This window comes from Rhagoletis zephyria, unplaced genomic scaffold, assembly GCF_001687245.7.
Source record: "Rhagoletis zephyria isolate East Lansing unplaced genomic scaffold, Rhagoletis_zephyria_1.1 Rzeph_scaffold_03641, whole genome shotgun sequence".
NCBI classification, from domain to species: Eukaryota; Metazoa; Arthropoda; class Insecta; order Diptera; family Tephritidae; genus Rhagoletis; species Rhagoletis zephyria.
Genome location: NW_016160724.1, coordinates 7224 through 25581, shown reverse-complemented (window position 1 = coordinate 25581; position 18358 = coordinate 7224). Strand labels below are relative to the sequence as shown.

The 18358-nt window shown below is 31.4% G+C and overlaps 1 protein-coding gene across 1 annotated transcript in view; it reads right to left on the bottom strand.

The window, feature by feature from the left end:
* The window catches only part of LOC108369388 (sodium/potassium/calcium exchanger 4), a 29993-nt gene extending 14566 nt beyond the window's left edge, over nucleotides 1–15427 (bottom strand). The window contains exon 1 of the mRNA XM_017624487.1: nucleotides 14983–15427. Within this exon, the coding sequence (XP_017479976.1) occupies nucleotides 14983–14992 (10 nt within the window). The 5' untranslated portion in view covers nucleotides 14993–15427. The remainder of the gene's footprint in view (nucleotides 1–14982) is intronic.
* Between the last annotated feature and the right edge of the window lie 2931 nt (nucleotides 15428–18358).

The window sequence follows — 18358 nt, the reverse complement described above, 5'->3', positions numbered from 1 at the left end:
CTCTAGTTGCCGCTTTGTGAATCGCATTGCCGATTTTTTAGACCTTGATCTTCCCGAAACCATACATATGTATGTAAATAATCTTGATGTGGCTCCTCTCTTTACTGCCTCGTATTGAAAACCTTAAAATTTTTGTAGGTTATGTCTGGATTAAACTCTTAGATTTCCACGCGGCTCGATGGTGTGACCACTATCCAAGCGCTTGTTTTGACGCGGAATTCAGCGAGCTGCTAGATCGACTTAGCCTATTTTATCGAAAACACCGTTACTACGTGCCAGTGGTTTACTATCGTCACAGGAAATCGGTTTTAACTAGTACTCCTGTAACTAGCCTGCGTTTTTACTAAAAACACTTTCATTATTCTCAAATTAAGGAACTCAAACGACAATCACCTCCACTTATTTGTGAAGACTTTTTCATTTGCTTAGCTGACATTCGATTTTATCACCTCCCTATCAGACATTATTTTGAGTGACCACAACAATTTAGGCATTCTTATCACTGGCGTAGAAAATTAAAAAAATAAAACTGAAAATGGAAGATAGCTAGTAAAACAATAGTTAATAGTTATACACATATACAAATATACATACATACATACTTGTATATAAATCAAGATAGTTTAAATATGTGATGCAAAAATCAATTTGTACCTTGGTGCTACTCAATCACAATCTAAATTGGCATATGAGTACAGCAAATATATTTCTATATGTACATATGTATATAGAAATTCATATCTATCTTTTGATATGTATATATGTGCATAAACTGCCATCCCATATGCGCTGTCAAAGATAAAGCAGTTGGCAAATGTGGATGTACAATGGTTACATATGCGTCAGTTGGGCTAATTTATTGCGGACAACTAAATTAGTGCTGACAAATTTGCATTTGTATAAGTATACTTATATGTATGTATGTATACATAATGCCTTTTTGCAATTAATCATAAAAATTGCAAGTATGCTGTGCCATCATCCATCAAAAAGTTACAACAAAAAACACTAAATGTGCTAGAGCAAATATTTTAATATGATTTTTCGCAATATTTTTTTTTTGGTAAAAGTTAATGCCTACAGATTTTTGCAGCTAATCAATTAGTTTGGGTGCTTTCAATTGTCTGCTTTGATACTGTTCGTACTCTCACGCTTCAAACAAATTTTTATAAAACTTATAAATCAAACGATAACAATTGAATTTCTGTCACTCAACGTAATTCCAAGCGATAATGTTGAATTTTGGCTAATAGCAAGTGATAAATTTTGATAGTGAGATATATGAAGAATGTGTTTGATATGTAGCATATTTATTAAATTTCGCATGTTTGGCATTAAGTGATTACAGTGCTTCTACGTATTTATGAGTACTGCAGCTCATTAAAATTAGATTTATTTAGGTGACCACAAAATATAGCTTTGATTTGAAAAGTTTTTTTCTTGAACCATTATTTTACGTTAAGTTGCGACGAGTCGCTTAGGTCGGGGCGTATGAGTAATATTTTATTTGTTCGATTTTCAAGTCCACGACATTGTACTTTTGGCCCAGTTACATACATATGTATATGTATTTTCTGAACATATATGTATATATGCATATATATATTAAAGAGTGCAATAAAAACCGCAATTAAATTTTTAAGGTTGTATTATGATGTTTTTGGAGAAAAATTTTACTCTCAATGTTAAATTTATAATTTATCTCCTTCCTAAAGGTATTAAGAACGTTTATTATTCTTCAGTACAATTCTAAGTGACAATTTAAAAAGCGGATGAAGCGAAAAATTACTTTAGTTGAAATTTTGAAAAAATTAAGCGAAAAAATTACAACGGCGAAATTCCTTTTTTGCAAAATAGAATATTAGAAAAATAAGCAAACGTGTGTAAAAAACTAATAGAAAATTAATTATGATTCTAGCAATAAACGAGCGGAAGTGAAAAGAGGGAAAAATCATTGAAACTTTGAAAAATAACAGGAAGTAAAAAGAACGGTACAAAACAAATGAAATAAACTGGAATAAGTAATCTTATTCTTGAAAACTCAAGAAAATATAAAAAGTGAATATAAAAAACAATAATAAAAAATGCTTTTAAAATTTGTAAACAAAAGTCCTAAGGCAATGAAAAAAAAATGTTGTTAAATAATCAATACAAAGGGAACGAATTTTCTTTAATCGAAAAAAGGTTACTGAAAAATTTAAACAAATCCTATGTCCTACTATGATATATTGAAGATACATAAAGTGGTACAATTTTGCATATATACGAGATTTTAGTGTTTACACATACTTTTTCTAGTCGCCATGAGGTTAAAAAAATTCATAAGTTTTCTACAGAGTTCTGTATTTACAAAAAAAAGCATCCTAATGAAAAGCTGAAATCTTTTTCCCCCTCAATCCCATTATGAATATCGATCCTACTATGCCGGCAACAAATTTATTTACATTTGTGCAAATATTCTCTTAGGACAGGGCGTATGAGTGATTTATTCATAAATCTTTCTTAAATTATGAACGAAAGTCAAATACCGCAAAGAAGTGATTTGATATGCACGCCAAAGTAGCTAATACTTTGAATTCTATAAACTGTTTCTCTTTTCCTCGTTAATCATATAAATTCTTAAATAAAATTTCCTGCCTGCATAAAACATAATTATTATTTTTTTTTCTATTACACTTTAATAGATCAAACCACCGCCAATTAGCTGGTCAATAAATAGTCTTTAACAATTAGTGTGAACTTTGTATTGCAATGCCAACTGTTTGGCAAGAGATACTCGTAGTTAATAAATAACTAATTTCGTATTGATTCATGCCATGATTGATTGTGGGAATTTCAATGTGTCAGCAATGCCGACAAATATTTCAATTCCAAATTGTCTATGTACATATGTATGCACCTTTTAATGCCATTTAAGCTAGAACATTTGCTACTTTTCTTGCGGCTTTAGCCGATTATTAAGTAAGCGGTGTATTTACTTGGAAAATCTGTTTATTCTATGGCAAGTTGTTTTGAAAATTCTTAGAAATAACGGAGTTAAATTCTTCGACTTCGCCTAATAGCAGCTAGACTGTTCACCTTTGTTGAAAGTGCCATCTGGCTGTTTTATGGTAGGATTAGGTTTAAGAGTTTTTAGACTAATAGAAGATCTGAAAAATGCTGACTAAGCAAAGCTCGTTCAGAGTGTTACCAGGCTTTATACTATTATAGATTTAAATATAGGTAAATATTTTTGACGTGGTGGTCGAGAGAGTAGCTAACGCTCTTTACCATCCGACTAGATATGGATTTCGCTGAGTCTATGTGTACCTACCTCGGTTTTGTTTGAGACCTTGCAACGTTTGATGAGCTTTTGATAAACAGCCCACGGGATCATCGTGCTGTCATACTCGTCATTTGAAGACACATCAGGCTCCAGCAGATGCACTTAAGTAAGTAACCACAGCACGGCATACAGTGTAGTGTCAAAAGTTTCGAATGTTCAAGCAACTTCTTCAAAGCAGATGGAAGGTCGATCCCAGTGGTTACTTATCTCCATCTGAATTCAAATTCACAATAGCTAATTTGGGACAAGTAGAGGGGCCCACTGGGTGAAAATGCCACGGACGCGGACGGACAGCAATCATTTTTTAGGAATAACAGTCTTAAGCGAAAGGAACTTTTTTTTATTTTAGAACTCGTCTTGCTCCTGAGGCTAAACGAGGAAAACGAAAGCGAATATCGCGCCAATATAGACTGAAGGCAGTCTTAGTGACGTAGGTCGGTGATTTGTGTAGAAAATGGAAAAATTCAGAGCAACATCCGGGTAAGGAAAATGATACCAGACTCTAGAAAAGCTGGTCTCAAACGTGAAAGTTATAGCTGCATTTCTGATAGTGCCTGCAGATGGAGACAAATCGACCAGAAGTAAGAAAAGCTTTACGTAAACCTGAGAATTTTTGCGTTTCAATTAAAATTAACAATAAACAAAAAAAAAATTCTCAAACCATAAAAATCAAGATTTTTCGAGATTTTCTAAACAATTTTTTTTTGGACTTCTTACTCTTTCTTTTGGACGTTTTTTTTTTTTTAGAATTTACGGTATCAGATTGTTTTTGTTTTTGGTAGAAAATAATGCTAGAGCGACCTTTGTTTTTCATTTTTATGTACTCGAGATTTTGCGGTTTGTTTCAGATTTTCTCAGATTTTTTTTCCAAAATTTTCATAAGATCTTTATTTTACTTATCGAGATTTTCACAAACCTTTTCAGATTTCTTTAATTCTCGGAAACTTTCGGAGGTTTTCGTAATTTTTGGATATTGTACGCATTTTTGCGGCAAATTTAAGAATTTACGTAAATTTTCAAGATGTACGATACATTTAAATCATAATTTTTCTTTTTATATATAGTACATAAATGTCTTGAATACGAACAGGAACATTATCCACTAATATAAAACATTTTTGCATTGTATTTTTTTAAATTTGATCAAAAATCGATGCTTTTTATAGTTTCGCAGTTATAGCATTAATTCGAAGCAGAGTAAAGTCTAAAACAATAAACCAAAATAAAAATATGATAAGCAACAATTTATGGATATTTTATTTACATTAAGACTTACTATTGCTGGTGACGCGGCTGCTGATAGGTTGTAATACAAATTGAAATTTATGACTTCACTTCCTAAATTTGCGAAAACGTTCGACAGTTCAATAAAAAATACTAATTTTAATTAAAAAACAGATTAGAAAACTATCAGAGGTGAAGTATGCAAAGACTACGGTTGTTTATTCGCACACAGACACATGTTTTTATGTGTCCCATTTCTTAGGAAATAAATTTAACACTTAACATAAACTTCACCTGTTTGGGCTGCCTAGTGTCATCTGTCGAAAATAGCTGGTATACCTTAACAATTCTTCATACTTTACTTAGACGTTTAGGTATGTAAACACACTTAATTTGTGTTCTTAAGTATTATTGTTCAATTCACAATAAGTCTCAAGCGCATTTTATTATACCAGGGTTTTGTGGCTTTTACGGCTTGTAAATACTAAATGTTGATTTAATTAGTTTACGACTGCAAATTCTCGGCGTTTGGCTCTTGCCATGGCCCTCAGATAAGAAAGTGTAGATATATTTTTGCTGAGTGCGAGTCGATGGCATTAAAGCCAATGAAAACATTTCCATTAGTCAGTGTGGCGCAAATACGATTTATTATACAAAGCGTTCAGCTAAGAGTTGTAATCTTTTGTAAGGCCATGAAAATCTATCATCTATGTAAATACATATTTCCAGTTAGTCATAGGGTTAATTCGCCTATTAGCTCATACGGCCAACACATTGCCGCCGAGAAAACAAAGAAGTTGGCATTGCAAATAGAAGAATGTAAAACAAGAAATAGCTAAACAAATCAAACAAGATAAACAAGCAAATAGAGCGTTGATTTGACTGCAATTAGAGAAAAAATAAACGATGCAAAAAAGCAAATATTACACAAAAAAAAAACACAAAAAAATATTATCATAGAAATTCATCCTGATTTCGTGTTTATTAATCTTGCGCGAAAATATGCAAATGTGTAGTTACTATTTATGCGAAAGTGTGAAGATAATAATTAGCTTAAATTTATTGTTTTTTAAATAATTTTTTTTATCAGGCATTTACCATGATTCGAGCGTGATTGTGCAGCATGAACTTCTTGGAATACATGTTCTGAGGAAGCTTAGAAGTGGTATGTTGTTTGCTGCTGGTTGCACTAATTCGAAAAATCAAAAATGTTGGCTAAGCAAGCTTGAAATGTGAAGCGAAAGGGTTTAAAGGTTTATGTTTTTTGAGCTTTTGGCAGTTAGTGAGTTTTTATGTAATACACATACATATTTGAGACTTTCCGAGCTTTTATGTGAGGTTTAAAGACTCAAACATTAAACAAAATATAACCAAAACTTTGAAGCTTTTTGGAGCTTTGCCTCAATCTATTTTTGCAGCATTTTTATCTAAAGCTTTTGGAATGTTTAGAATATTCAAAAACGCAATAGTCGTAAAAGATGTGAGTCCTTATGGCCTAATTCATAAGTAGGTTTGAAGAGCTTTATAAATTGACGTTTTTATAAATTTTTCGATTAATAAACCTTTTGTAAAGCTACTTAATTCTTTATGAGTAAGGCTGTTAATAGATAGGAGAAGGGAAAAAGGAAATATTTACAAACATATATGCCCACTTTATTGGACGCATGTCAAGCTTTTTTAAGTTTTCGATGCACTTAATATGTAAATGAAATGAAATATATATGTACATATAGATGGGTACTATATAAAAGCTCTTCGTTCGCATAATGTAAAAAATATAGAGAATTGTGAAGCTTTCAAACAAAAAATTCTAGGTCTTAAGAGTATAAATATAAAGTNAATGCATAATGTAAAAAATATAGAGAATTTTGAAGCTTTCAAACAAAAAATTCTAGGTCTTAAGAGTATAAATATAAAGTTTATAAGCTTGGAACTATAAGAGCATTAAAGATATATCGGAATCGAAAAATTTATATCAAGGACCATCAAAAAGAAGAAAAATATATCTATACCCGTCAACCAAAACATATTCAGAAAAGGCCTTTTAAAGCTTTTTGTAGATTTCGCACAGAATAAAAGCTCTTTGTGATCATCACTTATTCATACAAGTGATAAACAGAACGAGCTTCTCCGGTGTGCGTTTATATCACGGATGGGCACTGCCTTGCCCGCGGGCAAAGCTCTTTTAAGCTTCCTATACATTTTGTATAGGCGCGTGCACAGAAAAAGCTCTCTCTGCTCACCGCTGGTGTATATGTATAACTTTCATACGAAGCAAAAAAAAAGCTCTGCACGCTCAGAATGGAACATGCTAAAAAATTAAAAATAAGTAAAAGCTCCCTAAAATTTGCAAATTTTCATAAAATCAACCACTAGAATTCAAGATTTCCAGCTCCACATAAATTTAAAGCCTTTTATAAAACAGCCTTTGAAGCTTTTATGCAAATATTTTTCAATACGCTCAAATAGAGCTTTCACCCTTTTAAGAACATTTTTGTGGAATGCGAGAGAAGAAATATATGCGAATAGGAAATAATAAAACATTTAGCTTTTTGAGCTCATTTTAAATCAGTCGCGGCTTTTTGTTGATGTTATTGGGCGTGTACAGAAGCAAAGTTCTCTCTGTTCACCGCACGGTTAAAAATTTCGGTTTTAATTTTAAACTTTTTGGACTACATATATGACCAAACTAAATTCAGTTTCAAATACAAACCTTCCAAGTTTAAAAAAAAGAGAGCACATATGTTGGGTTTAGAATTTAAACAATTCGGTTTAAATGTTAAACCCAAACATTTTCATAATTAAGAATAAAAAAAAAAACAATCTTAAATTTCATGCTCCGTCTGGTTGGGATTGAACCCGGACAGCCTTGGTAGCAACCAATTGTATCAAGCATCTTTGCACACTCAGCTACAGCCACGCATGTAAATGTGCTTTCATATGTTGAGTTTGAATCAACACCACAATTCGCTGTGCAACATATTCTATTTCGGTTTAGATTTTAAACCAAATTTTCTATATATGAAACCTAGAAACTAGAATTAAAACATTTTGGTTTGATTTTTAAACCACGAACTTTTTGGGCTAAAATTTAAACCAGAATATATTAAAAATTGCGTAAAACTATTGACTGGTTTAAAAAGTAGACTATAAAAGTTTAAAAAAGGCAGTAGTCCCAGCGCGGTTTAAAAATTAAACCCAAATTTTTGACCGTGCGCTGATCTAGAGCAACTCCCAAGAAAAGATTTTTTAATGCTTTGGCAAATTTCATAGCAGCTGAGAGCAGCAATGGACGTCGTCAGCTTTCACCATAAGCATTATCATACAAGTTGTATCGAAAGCTTGAAAAGGCTCTGAAGAAATGGCAAGGTACTCTAAACTGCCTTTTTTTAAATTCCACTTTAAAGAATTTTCTGAGTGCTAGAATTTATAAGTCTAAAATGAGTCTTTCTTTCGTCGTAAATATGGTTCTGAGACCAGTCAACCAGACTGACTCATTTCGGAATCTGTTGGTGTCATAAATTCTGAGATGAATAAAAGTAGCAAAGTTCAGAAGTAAAAACTTATTATAAGACCCAGAAGCGCCATATTTCAGACTCTAATATGACTCCTAACTTGGACTCATATTGGCGTTTCCTACTAAGAAGGGCAAAATGCTCTTTTCTAACTCGTTTTTGAGTTCATAATGTGGGTTACAACTCAGAATACTGAAGCTTTTCTGACTCTAAAACGAGTTCGAATGTAAATAGGGTCTCTACTTCGGCGCTTTCATACATATTTAAATACTTTTCAGTACTATGTAAGTAAACTAAGCTTTTTTGAACTTTTTTGAGCTTTTGTGCAGTTTTTATCAAGTAAATAGTTTACGGAAAATATAAAATGTTTAAAAATACATATTTAATTTTTGAAGTTTTGTTGTCTAATAAAAGCTTTATTAAGAAAATCTTAAAAGATTAGTCTAAAAAAAGTTTGTAACCACAAAGCTTTAAAGCAGCGCTGGATAGAGAAAGGTTTTAGTTTGCACGCGACTAACAAAATTTATAGAAAGCTTAAAAGAGCTTTGCCCGCGGGCAAGACAGTGCCCATCACAGCTTTAAAGCTTTGAAAAGAAAAGTAGATAATAAGCTTTTCAAAATTTTTCCTAGAAAAGGCGTTTGTACCACATAAAAATGTCCGCTTTTAACTAGAATGGTTAGTATCAGAATATATCTTTTGCGTAGAGCTTTAAACTGTAAAATCTTATTAATATTACAGGTGTTTTCCTAAATAAAAAAAATAAAAAATTTTGAGTTAATTTATTAACCCTGCAAAAAAAAATCACTAAAGGCATTGCGCAGCGAAAATTTCTAGCCCTTTTTGCATGCATACGCTTATGAATTTATGTACATACAAACATATGTATGTATGTATACATATCCCAAGGTTGTTTTATTAATGTTCCTGTTTACAACTCTCATTAGTAAATCTATGTTACTAACCCGCAAAACCGGTCATACTCTACACAAATTTATTCGTATGCGACTGAGGCAAGCCCTTCCGCCCTTTTAGCAGAGCCCACAGGTGCTTATCTGCATAAGTGTGATGAGTGAAAGGGTAAGTGAATAAGCATACAGTAAGCAGTGATGCGTAGAAAAATAGCAGCGGTTACAAAGTAGGAGATCATTAGAAGCCAGAAAAAAGTATAAACTTACGCTTGGTCTGACTCTGAGTACTCCGTATCCCGAGTGAAATTCCAAAAAGCAGCTTATCACATCCAATCTAACATAAAATTTGTTAAACTGTTTACACATTAGTGTAAAACGTTCTCAGCTATTCACACATTCCTTTGTTTACTTGCATTTTTGTCATAGCTAAACTCGCCAAAATCAATTAGCCAGTTTGTTGACGCTGCGCAAATTTGACTACACACAAAAAATTGCATATGTACATACATTACTAACAAAAATTGCGTGCCTTTGTGCTTGAAACAGCAACACTAAACATTATTTGTTTTTACATACGCCAGCAGTTAGCGGACAAAAATAAATCACTTTGCGGTGGTCCCTAATGGCGTGGGTGAGTTGACTTTGAAATCGCAAAAATTCTTGTCGCAGTGCCAATGCGGCTAACTACAACAATTTATTTAAATAAACAATTATTGGGCATAGTTTATTTTTATAGATTTAATTACAAAATTTTTTAGCACTGCAATGTACGTAAATGGCCGTTGGCCGCAATTGAGGCCAAGCGTAGAAAAAGGTAGAAACGATTTAGTTCCCATTTGACTATAATCGAAGTAGTTGTAGTAGTAGAAGAAGAAGAATCGAAGGCAACTGCCATAATTCTCATGCGCAAACAAATAACAAGCAAATAACATTTATGCATGTAAATAAATATTTAATGTAGTTATTTATGTAGCATTGTCAATGATTGTGAAACAAAGTTTTTGTATTAAATAATGATTGCAAAATTTCTCAGCGTTTAAAGGTGGATGTAAATGTAGTTATTGAATTTTTATTAAAATAAAAAAAAAAATATTTTAATGTTTTCTTTTTTTAATTTTTAATTATTTAATTGGGTTGCGTGTNAAAAATTTCTCAGCGTTTAAAGGTGGATGTAAATGTAGTTATTGAATTTTTATTAAAATAAAATAAAAAATTTTTTAATGTTTTCTTTTTTTAATTTTTAATTATTTAATTGGGTTGCGTGTTCGAAACGAAGCCACACTTTTGCAGTCACATCTTTTGTGCATTTTATATGTAACTTTGTAACTTCTCTTGCTGCTTCTTCACCGTTAATTACTCTTTGTTGCCTGCAATGACTTCACATTTACCAGCGCAAAGTTCACACCCTTTATGGCACGTGGCCGGCTGCCAAGCTTTTTACCTTAAATTGCTAATAAATAATTGATTTCTCTGAAATTATTTTAAGTGCCAATTGTCGTTTAAGTGCTTTTTTATAATTAGCCAGTTGGGCATTTCGAAAGAGAGGCGTTGGTAAAAATGAAATAAAAGAGCATTTCTTTATTGCCCATTTCTCCGGCCGCCGTTACTGCTGCTGCTGCTGGTGCTGCTGCTCGCAGCTTGGTTATTTCACGTCCGCTCCCTATTGTTATTTTAAGTGTTTTTATTAGCTTTTGTTGTCTGCAATTGCATGGTGCTTAAGCACTTGCCATTGGACACATAATATCGCACAGAAATGCCAAATGTGACAAATATTCACATGCAATTTTGTTTACTCTAAAATATTTGTGTTTTTAATATCTTCTTGTTATTTTTTTAAATTTTAGTTTTCTTTATTCATTTTGTTTCGAAGAGGCTCATGAAAATATTTATTTTCGTACCGTCTTTCGCATATACATCTGCATATTTTTACCACAAAATTAAGACCCAGTTTTTTTGTTCAGTTAACTCATACACCCCGTGTCATAATTATGAGTGCGCCAGATAGATTTTTTAGTNGCGCCGTTACTGCTGCTGCTGCTGCTGCTCGCGGCTTGGTTATTTCACGTCCGCTCCCTATTGTTATTTTAAGTGTTTTTATTAGCTTTTGTTGTCTGCAATTGCATGGTGCTTAAGCACTTGCCATTGGACACATAATATCGCACAGAAATGCCAAATGTGACAAATATTCACATGCAATTTTGTTTACTCTAAAATATTTGTGTTTTTAATATCTTCTTGTTATTTTTTTAAATTTTAGTTTTCTTTATTCATTTTGTTTCGAAGAGGCTCATTAAAATATTTATTTTCGTACCGTCTTTCGCATATACATCTGCATATTTTTACCACAAAATTAAGATCCAGTTTTTTTGTTCAGTTAACTCATACACCCCGTGTCATAATTATGAGTGCGCCAGATAGATTTTTTAGTAAGATTCTGAGTATGCAGCTTTATAGACCATTTAATTTTTATATAATAAAATGTAAGTTTAAAAGAGCTAGGAATTATCGTTGATTTTTTGTATTTTTTTGTATGCTTTTGGTGTGCATTTTCTTACATACAAAGTAAGTTTGACGATTTTTTTATTCGGAAAAAATGAGCTACTAGCTACTTCAAAATGTAATTCTATACTAAAATTTAATGGGCTACAAAACTACATATTCAAAGCTTTCTAAGAAATCTAATTAAAAATATTGAGAATCTTAAGAAAGTTTGTGGATTTTTTCAATAGTGCAAAAAGTTTGAAACTTGGATTTATATGGGGGGTTTTTTTTAAGAATAACAAAATTTCTATAAAAAATAAATAACAAAAAACAGTATGTTAAAACTTTTCAATATGTTGGGCACTTATAATTATGACACGGGGCGTAGATATGGTCTATAGAGTAAAAAATATTAAAAATCACCAAAGTACCTATGTCTATAGCCAAGTTAGTTGCATTCATAGTATTTGATTTTAAATAACAATTGTAAAATATTTTGCAAAAAATAACTAAATCAGTATGTATAAAGACTTGCCAAAATGCAGATAACACTTTCATTAATTTAGAGAGAATTTTATAAAAGCAGAGTATGGCGATTTGAAAGCTGACATTTCTGCGAGTCACCGAACTTAAGGGTTTTAAAATTTAATAAAAGATCAAGACTTGGATATAAAATTATCGTTATTTAGACAGCTTTAATTTATAATTACATACTTTGAAAAAATTATGTAGAAAAAATTGTATTGATTCGTAAATATTTTAGCTTACCCAGTATTCAGTGAAAAAAAAAGAAAATAAGAAACAAAAATATTATGGGTATTTAAACGCTTAAATGCCTCGTAAACGCGTAAATCTCGTAAATAAACCGGTTTTCCATACAAAATAATGTAAGTTTACGAGGTGTAGATGAATACCCCTATTTTCGATGCAAGAATATTTTAACCTGCTTAGTACCTCAGAACTCAGTAAAAAGGTTTTGGAAATAAGTTTAAAAATTTTATTTTTTAAATCTAATACACTAAATTAAAGAGAAACAATTGCAACTTCTCCCGGAGAGCGAGGCCGTTTTTCTAAGAAGGCAGAGGTGGTTAGGACATATGTACATAGTATATGGTCAAGAAAAGAGTACATGTAACCCTGCCCCGGGAGCTATTCTATGATGCATAGAGTCCCTGTGGCTAGATTCAGTGCTGTGATAAGCTGAGGGCACATTGGACCTGCTGGTCTCAGTGCTTACCCTCTTTATGTCAATCGATATATTTATCTAATCATTTAAATATATTTCTTACAATAAAAAATAGGGGGCAACCCTACTCATAATTACAACCATTTATTATATTATTATACTTCTGTAGGTGGCAACCTTACGCGATAGATAACATTAAAATGCAAAAAAACATTTTTTGAATACAAAATTTTATCAAAATCGTTAAAGCAACTTCCGAAAAGTCTATGGATATAAATTAGGGCGGGTCAATTTGTATGGGAGATTTTTTCGACTATGCATGTATAGCACAGAAGGATTCTACGTGTAATTCTAAGCAAATTTGCCGAAGAAACCATGGGTCTAAAATCAATTTGGAGCTTGCCAAATTGCGAGAATAGGGTTCGAAGAAAACGGGAAAATTTTCACTGTACGCGCATAGTAAAAAAAAAAATGACCCGCCCTAATATAAATACATATGTACATATTCATATATACAAGATTTGCTTGTTTAAAGTAATTAGATACATAGTTTATAGGCAGATGAGAGCAAAATGTATATTTTCAAGGAAATTAAAAATTAACTAAATTTGAAACATTAACCTTTGTTTTGTGATGATTTTTGAAATGATTTTTTTAGCTTTGAAATAAAAATTTTTATTTCTTTTTCAACACCTGCGAGATTTTGAGTTATCAATTGTTTGGATCGCCCTTTTGTGTGAAAAACGATTGTCTCTTTCAATGCACAACATTTTGTAATTGTTTTGAATTTGTTTACTAAGTTTTCATATTAATAAAATGAAATGAAATGAAAAAAATTAAATAGAAATTTCGTATGTTAAATATGAAGATATTTTTTGGATACTTGCAAAATCGTTATTTTCTTATTTTTATATTTTCGATCAACAATGACCGTTAAATTAGAATTTTTATTTATTTTTTTTTGACAATTTTTGAGGATGAGTTTGGATGCTACGTATTTATGACCGATTTACATATCTTAAGATCTAACGGTCATATACATATACATACATATAACCGAAAAAATAGAAATCAAAAATTTGCCGAAACAATAAAATATCTATAAAAATAAAGATTATTCTTGATCGAGAAAATAAAAATCATAAAATAACGATTTAATTTGATTGGAAAAATAGAAAGGCAGTTTTAATGGTTAAATTATGATTTTTGTTATAAAGATCATAACCATTGCGGTCCCGAATTATAACTTCAAACTTTTCCAATGAAGAAGCCATGAATTTTTAACGTAATGAATGTGTTCGCTGTTGTAAAAATATGCAATATTTCAAGTTTGTAAATTTTTTAAACACATGTTTACAAATTGTCGTGTATATATATTATAACAAATTTAAATTTTTTTTTAATTTTTTGGCTTGAGTATGATATTAAGAAAAAAAAGTTTATTAATTTTCGGTAATAAGGTTATAAATCAGTTTGTTTGGAATTTATAGTCTATTTTCTTGCTCTAAACCTTTAATGTCGTCAAAATACAGAGTACATATCGTCATCATCAAAATGAAAAAACTGTGCTCGAATCGTCACATACGATATCGCATTAATCGTCACGTAAAAACACATTTTTTGGATTACGACATATATGTACGTGAACGTACTCTTTATCCCATTCAGCTTATAAGAAGACTGACATATCACATAATTTTCTTTCGTATGGTTTTCGATCCGTGAACGGATGTTACGATTCGAGCCCAGTATTTGAAATTTTTTACGGAGTGCTGTTTTTTCAATATTTCTTTAACTCGCTCTCAGATGTTCTTCCTTACTAAAATTCAAAGTCAAGTCTTAAAAATACGAAATAAGCAATTTGAATAAAAATTTTTAAAAACATTAATTCTTTTACTACTTTTAATTCTCTTTGTGTTGAAATTTTTGGTGAATTTTTGTGAATATTCTGCTGTGAGTCTTGAACAAAATAAAAGTGATTTGTTATTTGTAGAGAATTTTTTTTAATTGAGTTTTTAATAAATTTATTTATTATTTAAGTAACTTCGGAATTCTAAATTTTTCTTGCTATAAATTCTATAACACTATTAATATGTTGATAAAATTGAAGATCGTGATCGTGAGCTATTATTATTATTAATAGCTGAATTCTTAGTCAGTTTCAATGCTTGTTAATTTTTTTGCTTTTTCTAGCTAAGCGCAATTAAAGCACAGACTTATAAATTAATTAAATTATTTAAAATTTCTTATACACCTTTGCGCAGTTTATATCTTCCTTATTCCGCATTTAGTTTATTTACTAATTTCTTACACAATATTTATGCACACTCAGCAATTATTACCTTTTCCCATTTGTAATTAAATAATCGTTTTCAATTATATCATAATAAGTAATATGTAGAAACAATAGTCTTCGTAATTTGAGAACTCTTAATTGGTTCACTTTTTTCACAGTATTTTTAAACAATTTTTCACTTGACAGCGTATATTGCGGTTTTCTCAGTGAATTCATAGATTTCAAAATACAAATATTTAATTGTGGTTTCTGTTTCTTTTTCTGTTTCTGTTTCTGGTTTTGGTTTTCTTTTCTTTTTCAATTTTGTTTACGCGCTTTTGCGGTTAACCGTGGCGTATACTTCTTCTCTAATATACTCGTACGCGCTCTAAGTTGGCGGTGTCAATAACGCGCGGCAAAACACAATTGCCAACTTTGTCAATTTACACCGGCCAAAAGCGAAAGAAAATAAAAAAAACAAAGTACAAATATGAAGCGCGATAGTAAAAGTTGTTGTCTGTTAAGCGATTGACAGACAAATAAGCGTGTTGCCTAGTTTTATTACCATTTATAAGCGGCAATCAACGCCACTTTACAGCTGCTGAAGCGCGGCTAAGAGCGCGGCAGCAGGTGACACAAAACCAACAACAACAACAACAACAAAATTTATAAATAAAACCAGCAATATAAATTTATGAGTAGCATAACAGAGAAACAGCGTCCATGACAACAGCAGCTACGTATGCAAGCTTAAGCATGCAGAGTTGAAGCAAAAAAAAAAAATAATAATAATTAAAAAAAAAAACAATAACAAGCGTTTAATGCAGTAAATATTAACAAGAACCTCGTCGCGCGTACTTAAGGAAATGCGAAATGCAGCTTTGCTGAGACTGTTTATACTCGCTGTTTTAAGTGGTAAGCCGCTCATCCTCTCGCGAGCACGCGCGCCACGTGCCTTCTCACTCTCTCCATCCATACTCATTTACTGAGAAAGCCAGACTTTTGGCTTAACTTGTTTAGGTGATTTTTCGTATTTTCCAAGTGCCGCTTTGTTTTCTCGCTAAGAGCGTGCGGTTGTGGTGCACACCAAACTCCCCCTTCGCGGTGTGTGTGTGTGTAAGATTGTTTTAGCTCTCCTACTTTGCCTGCCATGCCTGCCAGCTGTGCAATTAAGTCGAGTTGCACGTTTTGCTGACTGAGATATTTTATGCAGATTGGCTTTTTATCGATTTAGTGCTCATTAGCGCGCGATTTAATTATGTTTAATTTGGTAAATACTTTAAATTTTTATTACTTGTTTTGAAAAACGAATTAGCTACAATATGTAATGGCAGTCAGAAATCAATGCTTTATTCTTTTTTATTTATTTATTGTTCAAAATGTGGCGAGAAACATAAATATGTATGTAAATAAAAAAGTAAACAGCTGGAATGTTGAGGCGATATTTCTAGCTGAATTTTTTACCGCTCAAACTGGGCAGCTTATACAGAAGTGAGCTACACTGGGTATTCAGTGACATAACAAAAAAATTTTTTAAATCAGCAGATTTTTAAAAGCCATCAGTAGGATTGCCAGTGGCAATTTGCCACCCACCTCTTTCATTCATAAGACTTCCCTAAATAGCGTTACCATCTTCAAAACAAATTTCAAATCGCAGTAAGAAAATATTACAAAGGACTGCCGGAAAAAAGTATTGGCACAGACAATTTTTCACAATATATGCAACATTTTTCATTCTAATATTTTTCCACAAATTTTGTATAAAAATATAGTTCGTTCTACTACAAATAAACTTAAAAATATAATTTCTAAACTTTGTGAAAAACTCCCGAAAATTCTGCAAATTTTCATGCGAATTTTAAATTTTTTAATCAAAATTTTTTTGAGTATGCACTTTTGCAGGCCATCAAATTCTAGTTAAAAAATGCAAGTTCGGAGTTAGGCAAAAATCGCATTGATCTTTGAGAATTTTTTTGTTGAAGGTGTTTTGCATTTTTTCCATATAAAGTATTTTCGAAAAAAATTTTTTGTATGAAAGAGACTGCGTGAACACATTGCCAACAATCAATGGTAATTTCTAGCTGATTTATTTTAATAAAATTAATTGGGCTAAAAATCTGCATACTCAAAAAAATTGTAAAAAAAAAAATCTGATTGAAAAGTAAAAATTTGTATGAAAATTTGCTGAATTTTCGCGAGTTTTGCACAAAGTTTAGCAAATATATTTTTGTGTTTTTTGTTGTAGAGTGAACCATATTTATATGCGAAATTGGCGGAAAAATATTAGAATAAAATTTGTTGCATATATTGTGAAACATAGGGGGTTGAAAAATAAATAGTGGGTTTTCAAACATCTCGACAACTGCACCACCTAGCGGATAAATTCAAGTTTGAAGTTTCAAGCCTCTAGCTCAACAAGAAGTTCGTTAAAAATTATTTGCAAGATTACGCACTACTGAAACGTAATAAAAGCTTGAATTACAAAAAAAAAATTGGATTAAAAAAAATATATATGTAGGTTTAAATATTTTGAAATTATTTTAGAATATGCTATTTTTTTGTAGTTTTTTCATTAGGTTTTCTATGTATACAAATATTTAAAAATTCAGTTAACATATTTTTAGATATCTTACAATTATTTTTGATCTGAAATACTGAAGAAAACGTCAAAAACTTAAGTCTAAAAATCAGTCACCTACATGCATTTATCCCTAGCTCGAATTTGGACAATTTTTACAAAAAGTTTTACAAAAATGTTAAGAGGTCCACCATTATTAGCTCATTAGCGGAAAACATTCATACTTTTTTTTTCTTTTTTTACATTTACAATATCTACACTAAATCCCGATTTTCTTTCCTATTTCTTATCATACCAAGAAGAAAATTAAGAAATCTTAAAAAAATTACGCCGCAATTTTATGACTTAAAATTAAAAAAAAAAAATATTTTTAAAATGTTGGTTCCCCAGTTTCGAACTAAAAATAACACAGGTTTACAAAAAAAAAGTCTCTGCATATTGAACCAAACCTCTATATACCTATGTTATTCGACGCGTTGAATGCGAATGTTAGCCCCCATCATGTCAGGTTCGAGGTCACTTGAAGGTCAAGTAGAGAAAAACTCGCCGAATTAACCTGAATATTCAATAAAATTCTTCTGAATTTGACCTTGGGGTGACCTTGGAAGGAGGTTAACTGACCTCGGATTCGGGTTCAGTTCTCATGTTTATTCAATAAATTTTTCCTTACCTGACCTTCAATTGACCTCGAACCTGACGTGTGGGAGGCTAGCAGGCTTCGGATTCGTATTCAGCGCGTCGAATAACTTAGGGATATAGAGGTTTGGTTCAATATGCAGAAACTTTTTTTTGTAAACCTGTGTTATTTTTAGTTCGAAATTAATTGTAAGTCATAAAATTGCAGCGTATTTTTTTTAAGATTTCC